Source organism: Perna viridis, chromosome 8 (genome assembly GCF_037379345.1).
Source record: "Perna viridis isolate PV_CMFRI_1.1 ecotype Kerala chromosome 8, ASM3737934v1, whole genome shotgun sequence".
Lineage (NCBI taxonomy): Eukaryota > Metazoa > Mollusca > Bivalvia > Mytilida > Mytilidae > Perna > Perna viridis.
In genome coordinates this window covers 40439345-40448011 of record NC_142452.1, presented here as the reverse complement: position 1 = coordinate 40448011, position 8667 = coordinate 40439345, and the positions used below count along the sequence as shown (strand labels likewise).

Below are 8667 nucleotides of genomic sequence, written 5' to 3'. Positions count from 1 at the left end.
AATATATTTATCTGAATCATGCTGTCTCATCGATTAGAAGAGTCTTTGTATTCTAGGTGTTTTCTATGCATATTGGACAAAAGCTCCAGAAAAGTGTTTGTCCCATGTCACAAATTTCTTGCCTCTGTATTTGTTGTTTCGTTTTAACCTTAAAAATTAGCTTATTTTTATGTTACTGGAATATATAGGGGCTATATTTCTATCAACTATTTCGCTGTACCTGGGTATAATGATTTTTTGGGGCTATGTGCAGCCTGTATGAATTATGGTTTCCCCGCCGTTCATTGAAAACCAATGGGTGGCCTTGGAATGACATTTTTATCCCGGTGGGTTTTTTGTCTCTTTAACATATTCACCACACCCATTCCCGTTATGTGTATGTACGCGAATTTTAACCTGGACATGTACATGAAAAACTCACTTAACTGAATACTTTTTGGACTTTAAACTTTGCAGGCGTTCGGTTTCACAAGAAGTCGTCAATCGGGATATCCTAAGCCCACCCCGGCAATGCTCGGAATCATCATCCCGAGACTGGCCGAGAAGCTGCGATTGAAAAATTCGTAAATGTAAGGTTGATCGTAAGGAATGACGTCACAACCTAAAATAGCATTGTGATGTCATTTTGTACGATCAATTTCACACTTACGACTTTTTATGAAATCGACGCCAGGTGTTCGGTTATCCAAAGTTCAAAATACATTTGAATTTGATATAAAGGAACTTCAAAAGTGCATAATGAAGGTAGGTTTTCGGATTATTCAGAGTTCGGAAAAGACAGGTTTCCCTGTACAAAAAAAATATCTGAACAATGTAATTCGTCTGATTCGTTTCGTATCAGGAGAGGATCTGAAAATAAAGGTTGTCTAGACTATCATTTGCTAAAATTTACCAAAGTTTTCCGGAAAAATGGACTTCCAGCCCCAGGGGACCATCGGTAATAAACCCATCCCAGCCCCGGATTCACAGTTTTGCACATATATATTACTTGGCAATAGATGATTAATTGTCACAACTTTAAGTCTAGGACTTTTAAATAAATCTTGAAAAATGAGGAAAAAAACAAAAAAAAGATCTAGCACTAAATAATCATGTTTAATATGTTTCAAAGAAAGAAAGATATGGGACAAAATGTATTTTGTACAACAATGTATAAGATGATATGAAAAAAGATGACGATGAATCATCATCCCGAGACTGGCCAAGAAGTTGCGATTGAAAAATTCGTAAATGTAAAGTTGATCGTAAGTAATGACGTCACAACCTAAAATAGCATTGTGACGTCATATTGTACGATCAACTTCACACTTTCGACTTTTTATGAACTCGGTTATCCGAGGTTAAAATAAATTTTAATTTGATATAAGGGAACTTCAAAAGTGCACAATGAAGATAGGTTAAACTTTTCGGATATATATTCAGAGTTCGGAAAAATATCTGAACAATGACAAAGAAGATATGAAAAAAAGATGACGATGATGCAATGATACACAATATGCTTGAAAACACTTCTGGTATTAATTAGATAAACGGCTTGTCTGTATTTCTCAACGTAGTAGTACGTTGTTTTTTGTGCTTCAACTTTACCAGTTGTAGATCCATACAAATAATAAGTTGCATGTAGTAAAACCTATGATCTGACCCGTGAATTAAATACAAAATCCTTCCAATCAAATTAACATTATCTCTGTTTTTCTTTTGGTGCTTTCAACGACAGTGCTTCGTCTAAAAGTGTGTAAGTATGTACAGGTTCCACTGTAGGTAAAAGATACCTTTCTATACGATACATGTACATGTGAAAGATTGAGACCAGGAACCACTTATGGTCAGTTAAGAATGTATCAGTCAGTAATCAACCCTTTCTTTGAGAAAAATTGCACTTGTGAGAGATTCATTTACAAAGTCGTGAATAATATGACAACCAACACCGCTTTAGTTCATGATACGCAACAGTCAGGCTTTGACATCTCCTTTCGTCTCGATAGATTGGGATTCTCCCGTCCTTTTGTTCTCATCTGTCTTTGTCTCCATTGGTGCCGTTTGTCCTGATTTTAGTCCAAGGACGAACATTACTACAAAACATGCAGTTGCAGCCGCTGCAAGGATATCGGCTGTAATACACATGAAGGCGGAATCTTTAAAATCCATACCGTCTTTAAACTGGGTTCGAACGACTATCAAGGTCGCTGTGATGATGAAAACTACAAAAAGTATGACGTAAGTGGTATTGTAAACAAACTGACAGTCATTATCACGAGTAGTTTTATATGCGTGTACATCTGTATAATTATACTCTAATGACCATCCGCCGTGATTTTTATGCGAATGTATCTGCCAAGCCGGGTAGTGAAAGGGTTACTTGGGTAGAACGGTACTATATTTCATTATTTTAGGGTTGGCCTTATGTGTATTCTACTTATTCCGGTCACTGTGATCGGACAAATTGAGCTGATATTAAAAAAAATTAATTCCAGACCAACATTATTCTCATCCTCCCAAGTCAGGGTTTTGAGTCCGCCTTAAAGGAGGAAGCGAAGGTGGACTCAAAACCCAGACTTGGGAGGATGCATTACTCTACATTTAGAACATTAAAAAATTGCATTTTATTTTTTGAAAAACATTTTATATAAGCTTATGATTTTTTTAATCTTTGTGCTATTTGCAGAAAACGGGTGACCCCAAACACAAATTTCTTTTAAACAAATCAGCTGGTTGGGAGAAATTTCAAATTTTCAATAATGCCGCTTGTATGGAAAATAGTAAAGTTCTAACCATACCGTACATTTGTATGTTTTTTTTGGTTAATTTTTTAATTTTTTTTTTTGGTTTTTTTGGGGTTTTTTTTTTTGTTTTTTGTTTTGTTTTTGTTTTTGTTTTTTTTTCTTTTGTGGTAAGTTGAAATGTTAAAAGTTGTGTACAGATGTGAATACAACAGTCAAGATATGTACATGCACTAATTGAAAGAGTAAACAAAGGAACCAAGATTCTCGCGGAAATCAAAAGAAAGCAACCCTAGAACAAAAACCATCCAGTGAAAACAGACACACACAACAAAGAACATATTAAAATAACAAAAAAATAATACGTACAAAGAAATTAAAGTAAATGAACAACTCGAAGACATAAATGAGTAATATCATTCAACCTTAATTAACGAAAATATGAAATTGAAATTAATTAAATATCTTGAATTAAGGGAGTCAAGATTTTCTTTACATTCAGAAAAGTAGGGTTGGGTCTAAAAGGGGGTCTTTAGTTAACTAGAACTTAATGTTTGTTAATTTTAGGCAAAAATGATCCATCTGGAATCTTCCATTTATAAGTGTCTTAACCAGAACACCCTTTATTATACAAATTTCTGGATCTGCGGCTGAAAAAAACATAAAATTGTACAAATTAATTGTAACTGTTTCGAACTGAGCTTTTATCTTTATTCCTCGTATTTGTGTATCATCTGATGGTTTCAGTCTGTTCTTCACCTGCACACTTACTTACTTTCACCCTGTGTCGAAAAGCAATATACATTCACCTTTTTTTCAGTTAGGATTAACTTGGTTGATTTTGAATATTGCTTACCTGTGAAACCAGCACTTGAAATGGCGGCTATTTTAAGTATTTTAGCGGCAAGTCCCGGCAGGAAAATTGATAAAACACCGCAAACTGCTGCTCCGAACGATGAAATACAGGCCACGATCGCCAATCCACGACAAGCCTTCACATATTCTGAAAAATGATTTTTTTTAGTTTAAGAAACCATATTCACTACTAAAACATGCATTGCATGAATGTTGTCTTGTTTTAATTTCAGAAAATATAATATTAATGAAAGTTCAAGGAACTTGACATATATTTCAAGTGCAATTTTTGCGGTGACGAAAAACCATATTTGTGTTTTTTGCTAATTACAGTATAAATTGAGGGTAAAAATGTTTGAAACAAACGATGACTTCCTAAATTAACCATGAGAATGGAAAAAGGCACATTAAAAGAAAAAACGTGACTTAAAAAAAAAATTGGAAACGTATTAGGGACATCCAAACCTTTTTTATTCAAAGTCAAAATTTCGACTTTTGCGGAGTTTTTTACGTGTTTTACGGACGCGCATTCAGGACATTTTAAATCACGAAATTTCAAGTTTTAAATTCGAGTTCATTTATGATTTCACAAATTCTGTCAGTTTAAAATGAATGAATATATGCTCATGTTCAAAACAAAACCGCGAGAAAAAAAAAACAAAAAACAAAAAATTGTCATCGAGCTAATTTCGTTTCCTGACAGGAATTAAAACTGTTTCAATTAGGTTCTACCACATTAAAGTCCGCCGTTTGTTTTTTGTTGTTTTGTTTTGTTTTTGTATTAAATTTTGTTTGGTTTTTGTTTTTGTTTTGTCTTGTTTTGTTTGTTTTATTTTTGTTTTGTTTTGTTTTTTAGTTTTGTTTTTGTTTTGTTTGTTTTGTTTTTTGTTTGTTTTATTTTTGTTGTGTTTGTTTTGTTTTTGTTTTGTTGTTTTGGTTGATTTTTTTGTTTTTTTGTTTTTGTTTTTTTTTGTGTGTGTGTGTGCTTTTGTTCGAAACTTTATGAATTGGTGCAATTCATTCGATCATTTTTAAATGTTTCTTTACATACAGTAGCTCGCTGCGCTTGCAATCATCCCCTCACTTTTGCACTATATTTTATCGGTTAAACAAAAACTGAATCTCCACGTTAACATAGAATTCAAAATACGAATTTTGAAAAAAATAACAAAGACAATTTTTAATAAGACTTTTAGTCGTTCGGATATCATTTTATCCAGGGGCGGATCCAGGATTTTAGATTGGGCTGGGGCACATTTAAAATTTGGCCGGGCGTTATATTTTTTGAAATATTCTTCTAGAGTGGGTGCAATGTAAATATCTGTTGTGGTAAAATTAATGAGAAATTAAAGTTTTAACCTAAAACCACCTAAATCTACCCTGACAACCCATGCTTTGCAAATTTTAGGGAGGGGCGCACGCCCACCACACCCTCGTCTGAGTCCGCCCCTGATTTTTTCTACAAGTGGTTTTACATAATTATACACTCATGTATCCTTCTTTTTTAAAAATAACAAAGGTAAAACTAGAATTGACATAATTTACGAAATATTCAATGCTGATACATATACCTACCCTCTTCGAAATATCCTGTCGTCGCTGAATCTACTGTGGCTGCCGAGTTTTGGTCGGGAATTAATGAATTTACGAAGTCTGTATTTGCCGTGTAATACGTATCGTATAGTCCGACCTTGGCACTCACAACGGCTGTGTACGCAGAGGTAATTGAAAAAAATCCGACGGTAACTGTGACTGATCCTGTCTCTGTGGTGTCGTACTGTATCCAGTATTGATGCTTCTGAGAAGCAATTAAAAGACCGAGGCAAAATAAAGCGCTTACTGCTCCTCCTACTGTAAGCGCTAACGTTGGAATATGTATCTTCATCTTTTATAATAAAGGACGAACGAAAAGAATTGATCGAATCTGATTTTAAAGTTTTCGTGGCTCACTTAGAAATAGGATATTCTGAAATTAACCTGGAATCTTAATAAGTGCTGAAATATATGTTAGAGCATTATCTCAAAATTTAATCTGAAATATCAACATTTGATAAAAACGGACCTTCAGAAGCCAAAACTTTGTGTTTAATTTACATTGTATTGTCAAGGGTGAAGATTATTACAATTTAAATTCAGTTCTAAAACACAAAATTGGTAAGTGTACTTATTCTAGTAGCTAAAATTAGGGTAAGTATTTGTCAAAACTGGGGTAGTAATCTTCATATCAAACACAAACATTTGTTAAAAACTTTAAGATATATAAACTGTAGAAAACTATTACGTTTAAGGGAGAGGTCCTTAATTTGTATTTGAAACAAACATGACAAGAGTATTTGTTCATTTTCGGGGGTTTAAACCCATATTTCTCATTCATGTACATGTAGCCGAACACAGATACAAACCTGTCTAAAGTCACCTTCAAAGGGAGGGCAAAGCGTGGTCAGATGAGACAGGTGGTCCTTGTTCACAGGCTATAAGGATACTTTCTTCATAGTCTTTTAAGGAGGTAGACCTAGGGTAAATGACATAACTCATAAAATCAGTGATATACTTGTATTATATTCAATTTCACCAAGGCCTCTCAAACTTCCGTTAGAAGCAGAATAAAATGAATCAAAGTTAATTAGATGCTTACATAAGATTGATGTAAAATACTGAATACAAACATTCCAATGATCTTTTAAGAGTTGTGTCCCTTACCCTAGGTCTACTTCCTTAAGACAGATTATTGCTGAATACAGGTGTCCCAAATGACGGGTTTGACTGTACTAGTACTCATAAATCACGTTTTAAATTTTTCTCGTTGAAATGTTAACTATATTGTCTATAAAACTGTAAAATTTCGCTGTAGTTTTATAATTGTCGCCATCTTATAACGCAAAGAAAAAGAACACTTTTCGAAAATGGCCGAGTAGTTCCGATTGAGAACATTGTAATTCGATTTGAAGGAACGATTAAAACCGCGAAAGTATATTGGTTGCAAAGTTCGCGAAAAAGACGATTCGAATATTTATCGGTTCGCCTTATATAAAAAAGGGACAGCATCTTAAATACAAAAAAAAAAAAAAAAAAAAAAACGAAAATGTAGACATTGACAATCCATGCACAACAAACATATGTACGTGTATAGATCAAATCAATTTGTAAATATATAAGTACGGGGTCGCTTGTTTCATAACGTTATACAATTTTCTTTATTTAATTTTTTTTACTTCAACAGATGACTAAATCCCCATATATTAAGCCAAAGGACATGTTGAAATGATCAAGAGTTATTTCCCTTTGTTTCAAGATTTTTCGTGCTTTCTATGTTAATGATTTCATTCTTACCATTGTATTTATATGTAATTACAAATTCTAATTTGACGTGGTACAAAGCTCTTTAGACCACAACCAAGGTTAAAAAAATGATAAACACACGAACAACATTCGTTCAACACATTCAAAAATATGAAGAAATTACTCCTATTAGAATCGTAATAAGTCAAGGAAACTCCATTTTATTACTGTTTTACAAAGGGCTGGTCATTTACGTCGCATTGTTTTATCCCGAACGATAGCAGCCAAGGGATAAAATAACGACATAAATTACCAGCCCGTGGTAAAGCAATGATAAAATGGAGTTTCCGTGTATTACTTCTTAACCAACATTCATTTCTATAAAACATGAACGAGTTATCTCATATGGATCACACTTTTTAAAACAAAATTAAGCATGTGCAATCTAATGCCTGGGTCTTCCATTGACATCCTCTTATGTGTCTAGGGTGCTTCAATATACCTAAATACATAGAGTAACTGTTGATCACTTAAAACAACACATTAATTTGTGCCATATTTTGAAATGCGTAGGATAACGACATAATAACAAAAAATAACACTTTAAATGACATTTTAACAAAAATACAAAAGAAGCTTAACTCATTTAATCTGCATTGATATCTAGGTCATTTTGAGGCAAACAATCAGGAATGTTGTCAACCTCTTACAGATAGAACGTTCTTCTCGTCTCGAAACACTCGATAATATAGGTAGGACGGTACTATTTATTTCCCATAGACGACAATAGTGAAACTTTGGAAAAATTCACACCTTTAAAACAATAACGAAGCTATAAACTGACTTTTTTCCAGTAATATCTTCATTTCTCTAACTAAAATTGCGATCAGTCATAACAAAACCGTCTCGGTTCTTTGGTATTTTAAGCAGATGATGTTTGGGGTCAAAGTTCCCCCTTTTTTTCTGGGAATGACACATAAATTTTAAACATTTATAATATTCATACAAAATGGATTTCAAAAAATATAATGCATTTTTTTTTAAGTATAATAATGTTAGAGTCTGGAATAAATAAAACATTTTGGGTATCAGCACAATTTGTCCAATCACAGTGTCCGGAAGTATTTACTTAAGTAGGGTACACATAAGGCCAATCTAAAATAAAGAGAAATAGTACCGTTCGACCTATAGGAGAACAACTAATAGTATTCTTACTTCAATCGGAACTATTCGGTTATTTCCATTACATTAAAAAAATTACTCTCATTTGTTTATTTTTTTTTTTAAATACAACGTTTGGGTATTATTGAAATGCCTGTAACAGCAATGATCTACGATTCTATCCGTCGCCGGTCGGGTTAAGTGAAACTTTAGCGTATAAAGTAATTTATCATGTTCCACATTTCCCTTCGCACGTAGAAAAAATTAATTTTCGAAAGGCTTTATTATGTTCGGAAAGCAAACTTCTATTGTTAATTTAAACTCAATTTCCATTTGGAGTAAAAAAAAAACAAAAGACCTAAAATTTTCAAAAGTCCTAGAACACCAACTGTATGTGTACTCGGCGCAGGATGTAGAAAAAAATATCCCAGCTTCCCCATTTGCTTATATGTTGATGCCAAAGGTAACCCCAATCTTCCTGGTCATTTCGTTTTGGTTCGTTTATGTGGATCTTTTATGCTGTAATAATTGTTTTTTTTAACTTTTTGTTTCTTTTTGTTTGTTTTGTTTTGTTTGCTTTGTTTTTGTTTGTTTATTGTTTTTTTGGGGGTGTATTTTTTATATCTTTTTTTTTTTGTTAATTTGAATAATT

The 8667-nt window shown here is 33.2% G+C and overlaps 1 protein-coding gene across 1 annotated transcript; it reads right to left on the bottom strand.

Annotated features, from left to right (window-relative positions):
- Positions 1 to 835: 835 nt before the first annotated feature.
- LOC148610491 (uncharacterized) lies at positions 836 to 8620 on the bottom strand. The gene is made up of 3 exons (XM_088595545.1): positions 5151 to 8620; positions 3577 to 3723; positions 836 to 2201 (listed from the first exon to the last, which is right to left on the bottom strand). Exons 1-3 carry the CDS (start codon positions 5458 to 5460, stop codon positions 1954 to 1956), a joined length of 705 nt encoding a protein of 234 aa, XP_088451671.1. The 5' UTR covers positions 5461 to 8620; the 3' UTR covers positions 836 to 1953.
- Positions 8621 to 8667: the final 47 nt, after the last annotated feature.